The sequence below is a fragment of the Oncorhynchus tshawytscha genome, linkage group LG07 (genome assembly GCF_018296145.1).
Source record: "Oncorhynchus tshawytscha isolate Ot180627B linkage group LG07, Otsh_v2.0, whole genome shotgun sequence".
Taxonomy (NCBI): Eukaryota; Metazoa; Chordata; class Actinopteri; order Salmoniformes; family Salmonidae; genus Oncorhynchus; species Oncorhynchus tshawytscha.
The window spans coordinates 35,578,669-35,601,193 of NC_056435.1; the positions used below are offsets into that span (position 1 = coordinate 35,578,669).

Genomic DNA, 22,525 nt, shown 5'->3' on the forward strand with positions numbered 1-22,525 from the left:
TTTCAAATATAATTTATTAATTAAGAGATTTTCTTCTTGGTTTCCTTTGTATATACAGTAGCATTAACCTCCAACGTTTCTGTCATACCTCTTTGTATTCGCACACAGTCAATCGTTGTTCATATGCAAATATTGATGAATGTTTCTGTATATCAGGAATTTAAGATGCCTTGTTTTTTTTTTGTAAACACCCAAATAATGGAGATACAGTATACTCAAGTGTTGGTGCTGTTCATAGTTTTTACACGTGGCAAAGAAAATAACCTGAAAAGAGTCCAAGTGAATACACCAACCCTATTGGGACTATATCATTTTTGTTTATACTCTAGAGATTTACAGTGCCTTTGGAAAGTATTCAGACCCTTTGACTTTTTCCACATTTCGTTACGTTACAGCCTTATTCTATAATTTTTTTTTTTTTTCATCCTCGAAATTGAGCTCAGTTGCATCCTGTTTTCATTGATCGTCCTTAACATGTTTATACAACTTGATTGCAGACCACCTGTGGTAAATTCAATTGATTGGACATGACTTGGAACTGTCTATATAAAGTCTCACTGTTGAAAGTGCATGTCTGAGCAAAAACCAAGCCATGAGGTCGATGGAATTGTCCGTAGAGCTCCGAGACAGGATTGTGTCGAGGCACAGATCTGAGGAAGGGCAGCAAAACATTTCTGCAGCATTGAAGGTCCCCAAGAACACAGTGGCCTTCATCATTCTTAAACTGAAGAAGTTTGGAACCACCAAGACTCTTCCTAGAGCTGGCCGCTCGGCCAAACTGATCAATCGGGGCGAGAAGGGCCTTGGTCAGGGAGGTGACCAAGAACCCGATGGTCACTCTGACAGCGCTCTAGAGTTATTTTGTGGAGATGGGAGAACCTTCCAGAAGGACAACCATCTCTGCAGCACTCCACCAATCAGGCACTTTATGATAGAATGGCCAGATGGAAGCCAGATGGAAAAGGCACATGACAGATTGACCAAGATTGAACTCTTTAGCCTGAATGTCTAGTGTCACGTCTGGAGGACCATCCCTACAGTGAAACATGGTGGTGGCAGCATCATGTGTGGGGATGTTTTTCAGTGGCAGGGACTGGGAGACTAGTCAGGATCAAGTGAAAGATTTAATGGAGCAAAGAACAGAGAGATCCTTAATGAAAACCTGCTCCAGAGCGCTTAGGACCTCAGACTAGTGGTGAAGGTTCACCTTTTTATAAATTAGCAAACATTTCTAAAAACCTGTTTTTGCTTTGTCATTATGGGGTATTGTGTGTCAATTTGATGAGAGAAAAAAAAAACAATTTAATAATAAATAATAAAAAAGCTGTAACCTAACAAATATGGAAAAAGTTTAGGGGTCTGAATACTTTCCGAAAGGCACTATATATATCATTCTGATGCTACAGCTTTATTGACCATCATAACTGTAAGAAATCAATTGGTCTTAAAGGGGCAATCTGCAGTTCAAATGATAACAAAGCATCAGCCCACCACTGTTTCAGTAAACAGCTGAGGGATGGGTCTGGAGAAATGTCATGGACAGATCTATGGATGGATGGACTGACCATCCATGTTTTAACCATGTTTTACTACAGTGTTTTGTTTACAATTACAATGTTCACCAACAAAGGGCTGAAACAAGCTTACATATTTAAAAGTCAAAAAACAGATGTAGCAATGGCAGATTGCTCCTTATTAGATGTTACTAATTATCTTATGTTTCTGCCTTATTTTCCAGTCCACTGTTATTTACTCAGAAATTACGTCGTAAAATGGTAGTTACATGGTAATGAACTAATAATTACTTTTAGTCATGTATGGGCCAGCTAGTTACCAATTATGCTAAATTCTTAAAGAAACAATAGGGTTTCTCAGTAAAGAACAGGTTAACACCAGCTGAACGTGGACTGTAGAATAAGGTGATGTTATTATATATTATGTGATTCTTCAAGGTAATAGTCATTTTTACCACAGCTTGAAGTCCTGACCCAGATTCCCTCCTTTTTATTAGCGCAGACATAAGCACCCAGCCAAACCAATAGGTCCAAGGCCCACTGCTCAAAAGGTGCTTGATATGAGTGTATTTATGTCTTGTTAGATATGTCTATATAGTCGCTTTGTAAATAGTTTATTTTGGTGTGTTCACCAGTGCTCAATACACATGTGAAAATATGCTATGCTCAACCATACCTCACTTAGAACAAACACAACTCAACTAGCCATTAACTTATGATACTTACAATGGTGCTTTTGCAAAACAAGGGAGAAATGAGATGTAAACATTAAAAAATAACAAAAATAACTTAAGGTCACAAACTGTCTATTGTGACATAGAGATATGTATGTTAAACACCTGTTGTTTTGAGTCGTTTTTCATAATCAATTTTTTTCATGATGAGTTGATTATTGATTATGTAAAAAAAAAAAAAAAAAAAAAAAGTAGTTGTGTTAGATGAAAATGTGTTCTAGTTTTTTTTTTACGGTAAAGATAACTTTTGAAGTGTGATCCATTTATTCACCAACAAACCGGTTTTTGTTGTAGCTGAAAGAGAATGCCCCTTGTCCTAGCATTGTGAACACACAGTCAGTACCTGCGACCACAGGGAGAGTTTATAGTGTTCTATATACCTGGAGCTTATCCTCTGAGCCAGTCGTATGTGTCTACCTCATTCTCTATTAACCCCACCCACCTTTATCTTCTGCTGGAGGGCTGCATTCTCATTCAAATTCATCAGGATGTTGGCCCTAAGCACAGATCCAGGGTCTGTGTTTTGTTCTACCTCTTAATAGTTGAGTGGGATCGGGGTAGTGAAAGCTGATCTTGGACCTGTGGTTAGGCGCAACCTCTTCCTGGAGCCCACCCAGTCATTCCTAAGGCTAACTGTAACCTCCTTGGTAATTAATGTGTGTGCATAAGTTGCAGACATCACACCTTATTTTAAGGGCCTGTTAACACAGCTCTCAAGCAGGAAGTGAGTGTATTTCTCACCACACCTTGTTCACGAAATAAATACTATCATTTCTAACAATCTCCATATGAGTATTGACAAGGTAGCATACGGTTTGGGTTGATTATGACGAATCCAATAAGAGTGTGTAACTTTTTACCCTACTTGAAACAACTCCACATGCATTAAGTCTCATTGCAATGTGGAATTGTCGATCATTTGATGTGTAGAATAAAACACAGTTGTATTATTTTATCTAGAGCCACAAATTACAGCTTGGCTCCTTGTTGGAGTTTAGGGTGCATATTTTAGCAGTACGGCATGATGCATTTACAATGTGTTTGATGATATGAACAGGCTCTTGAAATAAAATACTCCATGCCTCTCATTCCATATGGCAGTATTAGTCTGGGTTTCAAGGACATTTGTGCATATTTATGTAATTATCTGTATTTATTTCTACTTCATTATAATGTAATGTCAATATTTAATTTTATTTGAACTTGCTGAATTTGTTCACTCACAGAAAGGTAACTATTAAAGTGAAGTAGAGATACTATTAAAAAACAATGTTTCTTTCATTTATAGTATTCATCGTAAAAGATCATGTTCACGATTCACGAACCATCACGAACAAGTGCTTATTCTCAAACTAAGTTCCAAAACATCCATTTATACTTGTTTCCTTTCCAGTCAATCCTCTAGCTAGTTGTTTTAGCGTGCAGAAATGTGTTTTATTGCATGGATATCGGAAGTGAAAAATTGAGGTCATATGAGAGAAGAGAGACAAGACATCTGCACTCCTGACCTCATTTTAGTTATAGTAGGACCAGAGCTTAGGGCGAAAACTGATTACCTCTGGAACACTTTGTTAGAAATAGTTTTATTAAATGAGATAATTGCCATGAAGAACCACTAACAGTGAAGTGAACACATTCACTTATACTACCACAGGCAACCTTGTAGTCCTGTTAAAAATCTCATCAACATGTCTGTGCTTTAATTAAGAAGATTACCTTTAGATTACCGGATTTGGCTTTACACTAATTACAGTAGGAACATGGAAGTGGAAGTGGTCCATATAGTTAACCTAAATCAACTATGGATTAGATAGGAAATTCTCTGCAAGTTATCTCTTCAGAGAGCATTACTCGAGGTCTCTGACTGGTGTTTTGAAAGGGGCGTTTTCAGTGAATGAAAATGTACAAATCACTGAGCAATATCTCTGTTGTCTTATGAGGTCAGGGACCCAGTGATCTCTTTGAGCAATTATGATAATTCTGTCTCTGCCAGAGTTCAATGCCTTTCGTACCAAGGTAAATCTTGGTTCTCTGTAACACTGGCTAGGACTCCCATTTACTGTGCTCATTCCTAATGGCTGACATGTTTTTTTGTGCGCCTGACGACACGTTCTCTTCAACTATGTCACCCCCTCATCCGCCTCTCGCCAGTCCCCCCCTTTCCCCTTTTCACTGGCGGGTTGATGACATTGTTCCGATGGCGGGAGGCCAATGACAGTGACTCAAATGAGAGCCCGTCAGAAAGACAATACAGGAGTGCATTGGGGGTCAAGGGTCACGTTTGATCTGGGAGGGGCCCCTTCCCTGTACATCTAATCAGCATGGATGGGCTTCTGGGAAAGGGCTGTGATCCCAGGGGAAAAAGCCTGGAAAGCCCTGTTGTCTGTGGGGGCCCGAAAGGCCCTGTCGCCTGGGTTCTTTAGAATTCCAGGACGGAACGCAGGCATCGGAATGTGGTGTATTTTAGGCACAAGTAGTGGTCTGTCAGAGGCACTATTTTATTTGACACGGTAATAAAAGCATCTGATTGAACGATAAAATAAAATTCTGTCTGAATGCGTGATAGTTGGAAATAGTGTGATAGTTGGAAATAGTGTTGTAGATAAAAGGTATTTTTGTGATGATTACAGTTTACATTGACATGAAAGTATAAATTCCACTCGGAGTATGCTAAAATATGGAGTCCAGTTCATTAAATGGTTGGCACGTGGTAGGTTGTAGGGTAAATTCCAGCATGGAACACGCACACTAGCTAAGTACATGAAAGGAAGGTGTCTAGTGGATACCCACAGAATTTGTGGATAAAGAGAACTGGTTGGTGATTTACTTCCCCAGTGTTGTAATGATTCCCAAGGTAATAGAAAGTTATTGGTGCAGAGCACTATGGCTGGAAAGCTCATTTAAAGAGTATATAAAACTTTGAGGAATGGTCTGACATTTAAAAAGCATCCGTCTGGCTCCCTGCCCCTCATTGTAAATGCATTTTATTAAATGATTTAAACCTTTGTAAAATGCTATTTCTCCTAAATGGCCCTCCATGACCATGATCATAGCCTGTGTGTGTACTCTTCGTGTCTACCTCACTCCAAATTCCAAACACCACTGCAACGTCTCCTCATAGGCCAGTGGGTGAATCAATAGTATCACATTTGTTATGGTAACTAAAACACCATAGATGGACAATAACTGCACCTTAAAAGTAGAAGTGTGCTGCACGCTCTGAGGCTGTGTTTACTTACACAGGCAGCCCAATTCTGATCTTTGTTCCATCAATTGGTCTTCTGACCAATCAGATCAGCTGTTTTACCAATAATTGGGCAAAATATTAGAATTGCGCTGCCGGTGTAAACGCAGCCTCAAGTTCTCATTGCAGACTGATATCTGGCCTCAAGTGGTTATTTTAAAGGAGGGCTAACTGCAACTGGTGACAGACTCTCACACTGCTGGGCCCCAATAACAGCCTCTCCCAGATGTGTGCATGTGGGGAACATCTGGGCGACTAAGTCAGATTGCCTAAATGTAAAACAAACAACACATACAGTACAGTACATTTAAATGTTCTCCCTTATGTGTATTGAAATTCATTAGAGCAAAAAAATACAGCAAGTAATCACATATTGTTGTTGTTTTGGCTTCTTTTTCCATTTGTTAATGGAACAAACTAACATTCGATGGAAGCTTTCATTTTCAATCAAGTTTATTATATGAAATTGGTGTCTGTGGTTAAACATGTAAAACCGTATCAATCCCTTAAATTAAATGACTTTAGTAACATTATATTTGTCATTCCTTGTCATTTTGTGCTTTTGTTTGAATTTGTTAATATAAAATGCCTATGATGTATAATAAGCAGATACATTCACAAGGCACTCACCTCTCTACAGTCATTTCCGGGGGGGTAACTTCCTCCTTATTGAGCCATTCGTTGTCCTATGGGCTCTGGTGACATTTATCCCCCCCCCCCTCCTAAATGAGGTGAAAGGTCGTTGTGGGTTCCTGTCCGGCGCGATCCCTCGCTGGGCAGCGCAGTGCCGTCATGCTGGGACGCACTCGTTCAACCCAGGGCCTGTCGCATCCTATCTGTCCTCACACTCTGAGACGCTTTGATTACCCAACCCAACAGCCCCACTGAACTCACAGGCCTGGGAGCGCCTGACTGTGCTGGGGGGTGCTGGTGTGTGGGGTGCCTGCCTGTCAGACAGAGTTAGACCTGGGCCAGCTCAATGAACCTGGATGTGAACTGTGTGCTGCTTGGCTCTCATGACTCTACCTTCTGTGGACTTAACAGAGGGGCCTCCGCTTCCGTCGCACATTTCTGTACGCTCAGCTTGCATTCACTAAAATCTAAAATGCTATACTGTAGAGACTGTTTTGTGTGTAAAAGGCAGTGCATTAATATCTAAAGTCATGTCAAAGTGCTAAATGTGTGCTAAATGCTAAATATGCTAAATATGTGCTAAATATGTCTCAAACCTATTCACGTGATCTTATGTCCCATCTCATGTTACATACCGTATTTGCTAATGAAAATGTCACTAACCTGTTGTGTACTCTGAAGCCTGTGATCTTGTTCTCAAGAATAAGTAGACTGAAAAACTATTCAAGTGAATGATAAAAGTGTTCTATACTATACTCATCTGTCATCTAGTATTTGACATTGTTCTGGTATTTGATCTCTGTACACCCCCTATCTATAAACAATTTATTACATTGGACCTCCTCTTGACCTCCTGTTGCAGTGTTCTTCCGCCTGTGGTAAAGGATCGAAGAACCGTAAGGTGAGCTGTGTGACCCGATCCGGTCGACCTGTTCCAGAGGACAACTGTAAACACCTGACCCAACCCAGCAAGGAGAGGAGCTGCCGGGGGCGCCGCTGCCCCAAATGGAAGGCAGAGAGCTGGGGAGAGGTACTCTTTAAACCTGAAATAAACACTACATGCTACCACCACCAATCATGCTCTCAGTTCAGCACTCATTATTTTTCCTTTTAATGCTCATTAACCTGCTGATTCACTGGTGCACTGTGAGGTATGTGTCTGAGTTGGCATTTTTTCTAACATGCACTACTGTTCAGAAATATATGTGTTCTGTGGCACCTCAAAATGTGGCCTGTCTTCTGGGTTGTAGCTCACCACTCTGGCGGTTTGAGAGGATCCCATACTGGGCTGCTATCTGGGGCAGTGGGAGGGAGGGATAGCCATGCCTCCACTTTCATCTGGGCTTGGCTGAGGTAGACTTTAGCCAGCATGAAGCTCCCCACTCCACGCTCCTTCCCTCCCGCGTGCCCGCTCTCCTATCCTATACCTCCCCAATTGGAAACATGTGTCAGAGGCTCCTCTTCCTCTACCCAGCCACAGCAATCTGGTCTCATAGACTAGAAGTAACATAGAAAATGAAAATCCATGACACTCAAATTAGTATGTTACATTTTAATCTTTATTTAATCTTTATTTAACTAGGCAAGTCAGTTAAGAACAAATTCTTATTTACAATGATGGCCTACCATGGCCAAATCCTAACCCGGGATGACGCTGGGCCAATTGTGCTCCGCCCTATGGGCATACCAATCACGGCCGGTTGTGATACAGCCTGGAATCTAACCAGGGTCTGTGTGACGCACCTAGCACTGAGATGCATGTCACCGGGGAGCCCAAAGACAGAAGGCAGAAGGTTACTTAATGCAAAAACAAAAGGAGTGTGGTTGGTCGGGGTGGATGAGCCGACATATAACGCGAACGTCTAGCAACCCAAAGGTTGCATGTTCAAATCTCATCACGGAACACTTTTGCATTTTAGATAATTAGCAACTTTGCAACTGCTTATTACTTTTTAGCTACTTTGCAACTACTTAGCATGTTACCTAAACCTTCCCCTAACACTAACCTTAACCCTTTAACCTAACTCCTAACCCTAACCTCTAACCCCTAGCCTAGCTAACGTTAGCCACCTAGCTTTTATTTATTTATTTTACATCCACAAAATAATACATACTATACCAAATGTAACAAATCATCAAAAAATCAGTCGTTCTGCCCCTGAATAAGGTAGTTAACCCACTGTTGCTAGGCCATCATTATAAATAAGAATTTGTTATTAACTGACTTGCCTAGTTAAATAAAGGTTCAATTTTAAAAATACTAGTCACAGATTTTCGTTTACTATGTTATGGCTACCTCTGAGTCCAGGTTGGCCAGCGAGACAATCCACTTACCACAGCAGGCCAGACACATTCCCAACATGCACCTCCCCAGCTGGAGACCCTGGTGCTTTTTCGCCCTCTATTCCTCTCTGTCTCTTTCTCTTCCTCTCTCTCCACTGATCAGGGGCCCAGAAGAGATACACATCTGTCCTCCATACCTCAGAGGACTTGTTGTCTATCTCAAACAGCTCTATTGCAATCGTATTAATATAACCAGGTAACAAATGATTTCCCTGAATGTACTGTACCATAATTATTAAACAGACAGTCTATGGTAGCCATGGACCATTTTACAAACATCTTTAAAATGCACACACAAAATTACATTAAAAAAATTGGCAAATAGAAAATGTAAAAAACACTCCACATGTTAACAACTGACATCCTACCCACTTGTTCAAGGAAAACACCGCTCAAACACTATCTTAGTCCACTGTTGATAGTCCCAACATGTTTTACATGTAAGCAATCTAATGTTGAAGATACAGAAAGTGTCATGCAAAACGCATCATACTGTGACACATTCTGTATTTTGACTGTTATTGAGTGGTATTAGCCTTTAAGCCTTAGTGAGTAGTTCCTTCATAAATAATCAGCTTTATTTTGATTGTGATTATGAAATATGATGTTCAAGGAATCATTAGTCAATCGAAATATAGTCTTAAAGACAGACTCAGCGATATGATGTAGATGCAGAAAGTAAACACCGTTGTGGGTACATTTCCACAACAACTAAGAGCGTTGATGCGCGAGGCTTCTCCCCTGTTTTGGTGCCCTGGCTACTACGCTGGGAACAGCGTGAAGGGAACCCATGCACTTGTCCAGATACTGTGTGAGAGTGAAGTGTTGCATCTCGCTCATCTCAATATCTCCGGTGCTGCTCGTGGCAACGTCATTTAGCTGAGTCTACCTTTAAATACTACAATTATGGCATTTCACACTGGAAATATTCCTTCTTCAAGCAGGTGACCCTAATATAAAATAAATCCGCTGAAAGCTTTTTCACTAATCACATTTAGTTTTTCTTGTTTTGAGAATGAAAGTAATACACATTGTTGAAATACAGAGAGGATAGGTAGCATAAAAAGATGGGATGCTTGGGGCTTTTAATGGTTATCATGCAACTAATTTAACAAGGTGATTTCTCACCTCTCGCTCTGTGAGCCTCAGGAGGGTATGGACATCTGGATGTGTTTACTGATCCACACACACACAGTCCTCTAACCTTTAAGAGCACGTACAGTCGATTGGGTGGTAATAACATGTACACACACACACACACACACACAGACACAATAATATACACATTAACAGATAGACAAACTCACACACACAACAATATACACGTTAACAGATAAACAAACTCACACACACACATACACAACAATATACACGTTAACAGATAAACAAACTCACACACATACACAACAATATACACATTAACAGATAGACAAACTCACTCACACACACAGACACACACACACACAATAATATACACATTAACAGATAGACAAACTCACTCACACACACAGACACACACACACACACAATAATATACACATTAACAGATAGACAAACTCACTCACACACACAGACACACACACACACAATAATATACACATTAACAGATAGACAAACTCACACACAAATACTGACTCAAAAACACACCAATAAATCCACTTTATAATCAATTAAGACACTTTATAATCAATTAAGGCATGTGTAATAATGATCTTCATGTGCCTTTACCGCATAAAAGCTCCCTTAGGAAAATGCACTGTTTGCCATTAATGTTGGTGCACAAAACCAATTCAAATGTAAGCACAAACAGTATCAGGATTAACAGTATTGTAACGACCCTGGGTTTATAAGCGCGGAAATCGACTCTGCCGCTGGAACATGCTTTTGCAGCACAGTCGATAGCGCGCCGGACCTCGGGCTAGAAGGTCGAGGGTTCGAGACCTGCTCCCCACTGTTTCATTTGAAAGTGGATCTTTTTATTTTAAGATGATAAGCATACACATTAAACACATTAAACACATTAAACATGATTAGATTTGCCGTATTAATGTAATTTTATGTTTCTAATACAGTATTTTTAAAAGACCTAGATAGGCATGCTGAACATGCACAAATGTGAGGAAAACAAGGTAGTAGTGAACATTACATTCTTAGAAAAAATGGTTCCAAAGGGGTTCTGCGGCTGTGCCTATAGGAGAACCCCTTCTGGTTTCAGGTAGAGCCCATTTTGGTTCCAGTTACAACTCTTTTGAGTTCCATGTAGAACCCTCTCTAGAAAGGGTTCTACATGACACCTAAAATGGTTTTACCTGGAACCAAAAGGGTTCTACCTGGAACTAAACGGGGTTCTTCAAAGGGTTCTCCTATGGGGACAGCCGGAGAAAACGTTTTGGTTCTGGATAGCACCTTTCTAAGAGTGTTCCCACCAACCATTATCATTCTTTCTACTTACATGTTGGGATTTTCCTCCAGATGTATTTCTGTTGTGTGCAGCTGTAGATAAAATAGATTAAATGTTTCACATTTCTTGCACTTTGTAAGATAAAAAAACTGGGTTAAATCATCAAGACATTATACATTCAAAATACAATGTCCTCAAGGCAGGGGTTCAAACTTGACTGTCTAGTGGACACTCCCTCTCCTCTCTCCCTCTCTCTCCCTCTTCACAGAGGGTTGAAATCTGCTACTTATTAACACAGAGGGGCCGGGAGCACACGTGTGTAAAGAACCCCATCCGTCTGGAGGGTTTTCACTGTGGTTACACTCTGCCCCGCTTTTTAAGACACTTTTTTTTTTAATTCTGCAAACACAACCTTGATTCAAGCTTACATTTTTCTTGCCCGCAACGTCCGGTGGTTAGATCGTTTGGAACAAAGCTCTAGACCCATACTTTTTGGAATAATACAATATCATGTTATGCAATGATTATGATGTGTTAGCTTTTACTTAGAAGTATTGCTGTTGATATTGAGGCAAATTGTAGTGAATGATATTGAATTAAAATGGTAGTGAATGATATTGAATTAAAATTGTAGTGGTACAGCAGTCAAAGACTTAATAATAAGCTGTGTCCTTCAACCTGAAGCCAGCATGTAATTCTAAGTCAAGTTGTATTACATATAAACCATAGAGGGGTCTGGTGTGAGTCAACAAACAAAATGACAAACCATTTATGCCATTTAACTACGTTTCTACCTGTGTCTTTCAAAACATTAGTTTCACAGGCACATGTAACCGAAGTGCTTTGCTTGTTGGTGTAGTCTCGTGCAGGGACATAACCTTATTGAAGACCTAAAGACTTATGCCAACTAACCCAGGTTAAACCCCCGGTAAGTTAAACCAGTGTGTGTGACTGACATCTTTGCTGTGGAAGGTAAGGAAGGTGGATGTAGCGTAGCCTTGAATAGTGCAACCACCTGTATGTGGGTTCCTGAATTCAATTCCACACAGGTCTAAAATGAGGGTAAATAAACATAGAAATGAACAATGAAACTCTACAGAGTTAGCATCTTAATCTGAGCCAGTTTGCTACAGCAGGACAAGAATCATGCTATCAAACTATCAACTTCAGAAGTCGTTTTAAACATCAAAATATACTACAAAGTAAAATTAAGATCCTACACCTGTATGTTAAAGAGTACATCATTTGCATATTTGGTTTCAACAAGTGTATAATTTTAATGTAGGAAGTAGTTGGCTAGACTAATTGTTCTACTGGGACAGGTGGTTAGAAAACACAATTAAAACTAAAGAGAGAGATGTTACACTTGTATTGTCATATATGATCCTTTGAGGTTATATCAATTGCAGAGACAAAAACAACAGTGCCTCTAATCATTTTTGTATGAATTGCATTCAATAATACATGCTTCAATTCAATTCTGCTTCCTGTGCTTTTTATAGTCAATTCATATTTCGAAAAATAATAGTTCATATATAACAAAACTATCACACGTTGATTTAATTTTTACAGTCAACTTGTACTCAAATAACTTGGTGATAATTGGAGAAAAAAAAATAGGTGGAGAGGAATGACATCACAATCAAGTAAATATCAGACGTGTAGAGAATCGTTTTTAATACATCTTACCTTCTGTCCTGTTCTGTTTCAGTGCTCAGCGTCATGTGGCAATGGAATACAAGAGCGGGAAGTTTTCTGTGAGGTTGGAAACCGGCGCAGCCCGGAGGAGACTGAATGCCCCCCATCCTCCCGTCCAGCCTCCAGCCAGACCTGCCGGGTCACTGACTGCCCGTCTCCGTACCGGTGGAGCAAGGGAGAGTGGCAATCGGTAAGTACAGCCTTGACGTCTCTCCGGATAACCTCATTAGCATGTTCTCCGAAATAAACAAACAGCGTGCGCGTCGGCGTGTCCACTCAGTTGGCGCGTGGATATTTCGCGCACTGCTGTTTCAAGCGAGGTGCAGCGCAGTTGACAGACAGAGTGGGACCTCACGCTCGTCCCAGAGACATTCGCTGTCAGGAGGGGGCTGAGGGAGCTCCAGAGCGCGCAAAGGCTCGTGTGTATCGAATTACTTTTGTGCCTTTAATGTCAAGCAAACCTTTTAAATTGGAGAACAACATTCTTAGTATTGCAAACAAAAATACTGATTTGGAAAACAAAACATTAACCAAACGTATTGAGAGCAAAATAAACATATCAAGGAAATCATTTTGAAAGGCAAGAACAAATGAATTGTAAACTAATTCATGCAAAAAAATATAAATAGATTCAGCTAAACATTTTCAATGATAACTTCCCTCTTTGCTTGCATTTAAAAAACAAATCTTTGGTTAACTTACCCTGCCATTTGCTTTCTCTTCCTTTTTTGCTTTTGCCAAGTTTTGCCAGATTCATTTCCTGTACATGGGGTTTAGAGGGAGGCATAGATGATGTGTCTCTATTGGTCAACCTTTTTTGGAGTGACAGTTCATCCTCATTTGTGACCACTGCCTTATTATGTAGCAACATTTTTTTTAATTTTTTACATTGAATAAAAGTAGAGACTCCGTGATAGAAAATTGTACATCATACACAGCAGTTGAGGAACAATGGGAAAGTAATTCTTCTTTGAAAGTTGATGAACTTGTAACCACACTTTTGAGAAAATGGCCCTTGAATGTTTTGGTACACCTACTGGAGAGCTCTTTGTCTACACCCGTTCAGCATCGTTCACACCCTCTTAAGCCTTAGCCCAACCCATCTCTTTAAGGATTCACATGTGAAGCCATGTACTAAACAGAGTGAGTAGTTTAGTGAACAACAAAGATTTCAAGACTTAAAGTTGTACAGCAGCGGGCTAGGAAGAGTCTTGGTTGTTTCAAACTTCTTCCATTTAAGAATGATGGAGGCCACTGTGTTCTTGGGGACCTTCAATGCTACAGACATTTTTTGGTACCCTTCCCCAGATCTGTGCCTCGACACAATCCTGTCTCTGAGCTCTAAGGACAATTCCTTCAACCTCATGGCTTGGTTTTTGCTCTGACATGCACTGTCACCTGTGAGACCTTATATAGATAGGTGGTGCCTTTCCAAATCATGTCCAATCAATTTAATTTACCACAGGTGGAGTTGTAGAAACATCTGAAGTTGTAGAAGGAGGATCAATGGAAACAGGATGCACCTGAGCTCAATTTCGAGTCTCATAGCAAAGGGTCTGATACTTGTGTAATTAAGGTATTTCTGTTTTTATCAGGATGTAACATTACTTTTAGGTCAAACCAAATTGGTACTGCCTATGAGTAGAATCAGTGCCAAGAAAAGACTTGTAATGACTTGCAACCATAGAGTAAAATACTATATACGTGATCTACCCCTATGCTTGCAACGTCTACCTACTATCTATCCAAGTAGTAGCTGGCTTACCTAATATAGGATAAATATTACAGCAGGTATAGATGAACTCCATGAGGATTAGCTCCTACATGGACAGCCAGTGTGAGAGCCAGGCCGCAAAATAATAAACAAAATTGTCTATAGTACATGCACACTGTACAGTGTACTCTTAATTAAAAGCTTTCAGACAGTAGTGCCCTAGCTCTTGAAACCCCAAGGCCATACATCACTGAAGTCCCCTAGTAGTGCCCTTGTTCTTGAACAGCCACATACCACTAGAGTAACTTCAGTGCATCATATCTTGCTTCCTGGCTGTGATAGAAATGATTTAATTATGCTAGTTAGCTAGCTTGCAAATTGTTTCAATACATTTTCTAAATGTGAAATTACAAGACACAAAAGAAGTGTGTTTCCCGATGTCCTCATTAATGTAAAGTTAATGCTATCTAGCTAGGCTAGTCAGTCCCAGTGACTAGCTAGTAGCCATTGAGCCCTTTTTATCAACAAAAAAACAATCAAGCTTTTTCATACACTAGCTCCCTAGTTAGCAAAAAACACTTTTGCTTCTCAGCATTGCCAGCTAGCTAGGTAGCTATCGAACATAGCTGTACTGGCCATTGTTTTAAGCTGCTAACTTTAGCTGGGATTTTAAAAAATTAGGTTGATCTTTCACTCCAAAACAGGTTGACCAATAGATACACATCATCTATGCCTATGCCTCTAAATCAACCTACACAAAATGATATGCCAAAACTTTTCAAATGTAAAAAAAGGCAGAGAAAGCAAATGGCAGAGTAACTTAAACAAATATAGACAAAATTGCAGGCAAAGAGGGAAGCGTTTCACTGAAAACGTTTTTTTTTTTTGCGTTCATTTACAATTCCTTTGTCTTGCCTTTCAAAAAGATTTCCTTGCAATATTATTAATTTTACACTCAATATTTTTGGGTCAATGTTTTGCCTTCAATATCAGTATTTTTGTTTGCCGTAATAAGAATTTTGTTCTCAAATTCAAAAGGTTTGCTTGACACTAAAGGCACAAAAGTTCATCCATATGAGAGCAGTGCCTGTGATAAAAATCAGATGACTCCCTTTCTCTCATATTCCCCCTGCACGATTCAACTCCTTTACAAATACAGTAGGCCCATAGAGCTGAAAACATACTGGATACGAGCTTCAGAGGCACACTGTGTTTCAACTTCTCAAGAAATGTTTTATTGAACCTAGTACCTCAACCCAATCTGAACTCATTTTCTTTAGGTAAGATAGGCCCATGATCGGCAAGTTATCAAACATTGCTTTCAGGCTATGTTGGTTGGGGTTAGTATTTTTGTTCAGGAAGCCTTAAATCTAGGTCAACAAGCAGCATGAAATCACTGCACTCAGAGGAGAGTGTAGCCTAATTAGTCGAGAGAGCTCGGCACCCCCTCACGCTGCAAACAGCTGGAGGTAATTATGGCAGTTCACCTCCTGCTGCTGTGGGACGTTTGGCGGGTCAAGTTCAGTCTCGAAAACTCGACCCTAAGCAGTCACTGTTGCCTAGGGTAGGGTTTTCGAGACTAGGTCATGTTGCCTCAGCTAAAGTTCCAGATGCGGGAATTTCTTGTGCCTTTCTAGTCTGTTTAGCCACTGCTATACCTCAATATGCTTTATCCATATTTAAAAGAATGGTATAGGTAGGGGGCCTACAGCAAGCAATAGCTCAAACATGTGCTCTGACAGCTAGACACATGTTCATTTCTGCCATATCCTGTCATTTTTTTAGGCCTAGTGCTTAAGTGGGCTATGGGTAGGGCCTAGTTTCTGGACCAGCCGATATGGCCAGTTAACCTGAGAGCTTGAGGAAAGGGTTTAGTGGATATCTGTTCTTCATTGTTCTCACCATATTGTGTAATAACATAGGCTATGCCACTCATTCTAATAACTAGGAGTTGTAATATATCATTATACGAGCTAGGCTATGTTACTCTGTCCTTCTGTCCAGTATAGGTATTTGTAAGGCTACTTTGAGCTGTTGAAGTATATAATTTTATAATACCACGTTTAGAATGTTTTTACATTAGCCCAAACTCAACAGCCTGCTATGGCAGGCTACTTTCCACTAAGTCACACCATGGCTGCTCAGCTCACAACAACAATTCCAGGTATTTTAGTTGTTTGACAGCGTTGGACACATAAGGTAGATGAAGACCAGCTGGAGTGCATTCGTAAGAGCTGAGGTGTTTCTGACGCAAGGCCTCTCTAAGCCTTTCAAAAAAGCTTGTAGCTTGGATTACCACCATAACACAGCGTCTCAACACTTGAGTTACTACATACATCTGGATGTAGAGAACCAGGGTGACGGCCTGAGACTTCACTCAGCTTCAGTCAGTCCGGACTATAAACACATCACAACTGCTGTTAAGTCCATAGCACACTGCCATCATGTTATTTAGTCAATTCTCACTCATTCTTCCTCCAGCATATTTGTCCAAGACTGTGTCAGATCAGCAAGGTCACATACTGTAAGAAGTCTTGCGGAAAGTCAAAAGAACGTGTTGAAATTGTGCAAATCCTAGTGTTGTAGTATTACCGTTAGTGGTCAGGCTCAGTAATGTTTTCCACCTCCTATCTCCTGTTCTGATATCCATATTTGATGTAGGTAAGGGTCTTAGAACAAACATAAAATACATCTGTACATAAATCACCTTGACAGTTGGAACCAACCTTTTGCTGGTGCTGAAAACAAAACCCACCCCTTCAGTCTTTTCAACTCTGAAGACTCAGATAAGGGCTATGGGAAGGATCTTGGGGTTGCTTTCGACGACATTAACTTTGATTTTCCCGTTGTTTGTGATGTTCCCGCTTCCATTCCAGTGTAGTAAGTCGTGTGGGTCGGGCCACCGGCGTCGAGCGGTGCTATGTATGGACCAGACAGGGGAGGAGGTCCATGAGATGTTCTGTGTGGATCAGAGAAGGCCAGATGACTCTGAGAGCTGTAATACCCACGTCTGTGAGTTCATCTGGATCACAGGGGACTGGACAGAGGTGAGAGTCAATGAATGGGCCTGTTTCAAAATTCAACCATGTCACTTTAATAATCTTATCTAACATTACTGTCCTATCTGATCGTGCTTGATTGCAGTGTCGTTATCATATCCAATTTTCTCTCTCCTGTGGCAGTGCTCGGCCAGCTGTGGACAGGGATACCACAGACGCCTAGTCTCCTGCAGTGAGGTGCATGCTGGGAGTGATAACTATGAGTATGGGCATCAGTCTTTGTCCAACTGCCCTGGGACCCCCCCTGAGAGCTACATGCCGTGTAGCCAAAGCCCCTGTCCTCTAACACACGAGTGGAGAGTTGGAGTCTGGGGACCTGTGAGTGGCATCCAGTCTCTATGTATTATCAGTGTTACAGTATGTTCAGTGCTTTTTTCATCCTGGCAGGCTCCCTTACACCTGCTCTTCTCTCCCCCTCAGTGTTCAGTAAGCTGTGGAGGTGGGGTGATGGAGAGGACAGTGCAGTGTGTGTCTACTGAGGGACAAGGCAGTGACAGTTGTCCCTCAGACACTAAACCAGAAGCCAGCAAAGTCTGCAGCAGCCCTGCCTGTGAGTAGACATACATTAGCCTCAGCATCCACAGACTCCATAACTCCTGTTATACTGTATATGTGTGATAAACCTCTATACCATAGCTATACCTCTCCTAAATATGTCCTTTGTTCTCTCTCTTAGGCCATCTGCCCACTAGCTGCAGTGACGTCCAGAGTCTGTCTGGCGTCCAGCCTGATGGTGAACAGTTTCTCAACGTACAAGGAAAAGCACTCAAAGTAAGACCATGGTATCATCTTTCTTATTAAGTGCACTATGCAACGTTTTATAACATTTTATATAGTGATTACTGACTTATTTTGCAAATGGAAATGGTAAATGAATAGAGAGAGTATCTATGCCAATGTCAGTCAATAAAAACCTGTTGGCCAGTGATCATACATGGCTTTACATGTCTGTCTGTCTGTCTGTCTGTCTGTCTGTCTGTCTGTCTGGCTGTCTCGCTCTCTGTCTGGCTGTCTCTCTCGCTCTCTGTCTGGCTGTCTCTCTCGCTCTCTGTCTGGCTGTCTGGCTGTTTCGCTCTCTGTCTCGCTGTCTGGCTGTCTCTCTCGCTCTCTGTCTGGCTGTCTCTCTTGCTCTCTGTCTGGCTGTCTGGCTGTCTCGCTCTCTGTCTGGCTATCTGGCTGTCTCGCTCTCTATCTGGCTGTCTCGCTCTCTGTCTGTCTGGCTGTCTCTCTCGCTCTCTGTCTGGCTGTCTCGCTCTCTGTCTGGCTGTCTGGCTGTCTCGCTCTCTATCTGGCTGTCTCGCTCTCTGTCTGGCTGTCTCGCTCTCTGTCTGGCTGTCTGGCTGTCTCTCTCGCTCTCTGTCTGGCTGTCTCGCTCTCTGTCTGGCTGTCTGGCTGGCTATCTGGCTGTCTCGCTCTCTGTCTGGCTGTCTTGCTCTCTGTCTGGCTGTCTCGCTCTCTGTCTGGCTGTCTGGCTGTCTGTCTGGCTGTCTGGCTGTCTGGCTGGCTGTCTCGCTCTCTATCTGGCTGTCTGGCTCTCTGTCTGGCTGTCTGGCTGTCTCGCTCTCTGTCTGGCTATCTGTCTGGCTGTCTGGCTGTCTCGCTCTCTGTCTGGCTATCTGTCTGTCTGTCCATTTGAGAACCAGGCCAACCCAGGTCAGGTTTAGAAATAGCGTGTGTCATCCTGAAGAGGTTTTGATTTTAATTTCTGGGCTCGTTTCTCACTCCTTCCTCCTTCTCCACCTCCTCTTCCTCTTCAGGTCTACTGTGCAGGAATGCAGACTGACAGGCCGCAGGAGTACCTCACCTTGACGACCGGAGAGGGAGAGAACTACTCTGAAGTCTTTGGCTTCAGGTAAAGCAACCTATGGGGCTGTGGATTACTTCATGTATCATCATGTAACACTGTCAAAAGTGTGGAGGACACATTTTATATGAACTTGGTTGCTCTTTTTCTCTTCAGACTGATAGACCCCACACAGTGCCCTGCTAACGGGACCAGGAGAGAGGACTGTGAGTGTAGGAGAGACTACACCGCTGCTGGCCTCTCCACCTTTACCAGAGTACGACTGGACCTCAGCAAGATGCACATCATCAGTGAGTGGGCCAGAACCAGTTGCAGAACACATTCAGCAAGGCCTCATAGACTAGCCTACCAATTATTGAAACACACACACACACACACACACACACACACACACACACACACAGACACACACAGACACACACACACAGACACACACACACACACACACACACACACACACACACACACACACACACACACACACACACACACACACACACACACTACATCAGATTTCATTACACTAACCTGAATGTCAATGCTAACCAGCTAGTGTCAGAGTACCATGCTTGGCTCCCCCAACATGCTTGGAAGTCAGAGCCTCCTCCCCACTCCTCTCTATCCTCACATAGACATTTCATTAAGTCCAAGCAGAGTGGGGTTAATGGGATCAAGATGTCTTTTAGGAGCACACAATTAAAGGGCCTTAGGGGATAAGTAGATGGAATTATACTGATATTGCCATTATGGTGACCCCTAAAAGGAAGCCTGGATTCAGGTTATGTGAAAGTGTACTCATTTTGGAAGATGCAGGATGTTCTTTTGATGTTCTATGAGCTGTCGTAGTTATGCTGACCAGTCAAACAGACCGAGCTATGTTCCCGATTCATTTTTCACCAAGCTTCTGTCTAACTAATGTCTTACTAATAATGTCTTACTAATATGTCCTGCCATTTTTTCTCTCTTTTGTCGTTCAGCCATAGACTGGCAGTTTGCTTTCACACGCGACGGCCACAGAGTTCCCTTTGCCACAGCTGGAGACTGCTACAGCGCTGCCCGGTGTCCACAGGTAAGAACTGCATGGCCAGGGAGCCACTAGGAGAGAACTAGTGGAGAATAAAAAGGTTTGACTCAAGTCTTCACTAGGGTGTGAGTTCTGAGGTTAGGACTAAGGACTTGTATGGACTTAACTAGTCTTGGTTCATCTCGTTCACCAGCTGTGTCTTCGGTAGTGTGCCTGACCATAGAATTGTGCTGTTGAGTTCAATGTGTGCTTAGTTCCAGCAGAGCCTAATGCTCAAGAGGTTAGTCAGATGCTGAGTGTGGTGATACTGTGAACAGAGAGAGCAGGGGTGTGTTCTGTGAGTGGGGACCGAGCAGAGCAGACACACATGGCCTGAGGACAGAGAGGCCCGTCTGTCTGAGGGGAGATTTGGAAACACTCCCTGCCTGTGCCAGTGTCTGCAGATCAGATCCTGTTAGTCTGTGAGAGGAGACGGCTGACACACACACACACACACACACACACACACACACACACACCAAGCCCTGGCAAACACACATCAAATACACCCTACAGCTGGCAAACCGACACACCATGTGCTGTCCCTCTACACTCTCTCCCCTCACCACAGATGCTGCATGTGAGACTGTATTAGTCCCATGTCTTTCTGGTGTTGTGCAGCGTCTCCCTCAACTGGGGTCTGCCCTCATATCAGAGACAGGGGAGTGTGTGAGGTACAGGAGCGAATGGAATGGCACCAAGCGCATGGAAACCATGTATTTGATGTGTTTGATACCATTCCACTTATTCCGCTCCAGCCATTACCACGAGCCCATCCTCCCCAATTCATGTACCACCAACCCCCTGTGGTGTGAGGGAGAGCACCGGTACAAGGTTGTGGAGGGTGTCTGTGTATGTGTGTGCTATCATGCGTGTATGTGTCTATGTGTACACGTGTGTGTGCGAGTACAAGCTCCAGCCAGTACATGAAGAAGGGGTTCTACTGTATGTGTATGTGTCACCTTTCCCACAGTCCCATCCAGCTCCCACTATGCAGCAGGTACAGTGCCCTCAGAAAAGTATGTTGTTGTGTTGCAGCCTGAATATTAAATGGCTTCAATTGAGATGTTGTGTCACTGGCCTAATTACCCCATAATGTTTTGAGACATTTTTGAGACATTTTTGTTCTAGACATTGAATATCCCTTTGAGCATGGTGAACTTATGCATTACAATTTGGATGGTGTATCAATACACCCAGTCACTACAAAGATACAGGCGTCCTTCCTAACTCAGTTGCCGGACAGGAAGGAAACCTCTCAGGGAATTCACCATGAGGCCAATGGTGACTTTAAAACATTTACAGAGGTTAATGGCTGTGATAGGAGAAAACTGAGGATGGATTAATAACGTTGTCATTCCACAGTACTAACCTAATTGACATTGTTTGCAATAAGGCACTAAAGTAAAACTACAAATATGTGGCAAAGAAATTATGTTTATGTCCTGAATACAAACCATTATGTTTGGGGCAAATACAACACATCACCAGAGTACCAGTCTTCATATTTTCAAGCATGGGTTGGCTGCGTCATGTTATGGGTATGCTTGTCATCGGCAAGGACTATGGAGTTTTTTTTAGGATAAAAACAAATTGTATACAGCTAAGCACAGGCAAAATCCTAGAGGAAAACCTACTTCAGTCTGCTTTCCAACAGACGCTGGGTGACTAATTCACCTTTCAGCAGGACAATAACCCAAAACACAAGGCCAAATCTACACTGAAGTTACTTACCAAGACGAAATTGAATGTTGCTGAGTGGTCTGGTTACGGTTTTGACTTAGGTGTGCAAATCTCATAGAGTCACCCAGAAAGACTCACCACTGTAAACCCTGCCAAAGGTGATTTTAACATGTATTGACTCAGGGGTGTGAATACTAATGTAAATTAGATATTTCTCTATTGCCTACTCAACAAATTTGCAAAAATCTCAACATTTTTTACATTCACTTTGTCATTATGGGGTATAGTGTGTAGATGATTGAGAAACAAAACATATTTAATGAATTTTGAATTCAGGCTGTAACACAACAAAATATGTAATAAGTCAAGGGGTGTGAATACTTTCTGATGATATGTATGATTTGTCTCCGGAGTGTCGCAGACTGCAGTCCTACATCCTTCAAAGACACCGGTTCACCTGCTTTCCCCTCACTTTTCCTCCCCTTTTCCGACACATTTCAGGAGATGTGTTTCCAATGACCCAAAAAGACCCCAATTTATTTATTTCACCTTTATTTAACCAGGAAGGGCTCATTGGGATTTTAAAATCTCTTTTTCAAGAGCGTCCTGGCCAAGATAGGCAGCACCAAGTCAAA

General features: G+C 41.9%; 1 protein-coding gene across 1 annotated transcript in view; it reads left to right on the top strand.

The window, feature by feature from the left end:
- LOC112255256 (A disintegrin and metalloproteinase with thrombospondin motifs 9-like) overlaps positions 1–22,525 on the top strand; it is a 74,893-nt gene that overhangs the window by 47,922 nt on the left and 4,446 nt on the right. Inside the window, exons 29-37 of the mRNA XM_042324347.1 lie at positions 6,988–7,155; positions 12,581–12,757; positions 17,158–17,328; positions 17,464–17,658; positions 17,761–17,890; positions 18,017–18,111; positions 19,098–19,192; positions 19,301–19,434; positions 20,122–20,213. Coding sequence (XP_042180281.1) covers positions 6,988–7,155; positions 12,581–12,757; positions 17,158–17,328; positions 17,464–17,658; positions 17,761–17,890; positions 18,017–18,111; positions 19,098–19,192; positions 19,301–19,434; positions 20,122–20,213 — 1,257 coding nt within the window. The remainder of the gene's footprint in view (positions 1–6,987; positions 7,156–12,580; positions 12,758–17,157; positions 17,329–17,463; positions 17,659–17,760; positions 17,891–18,016; positions 18,112–19,097; positions 19,193–19,300; positions 19,435–20,121; positions 20,214–22,525) is intronic.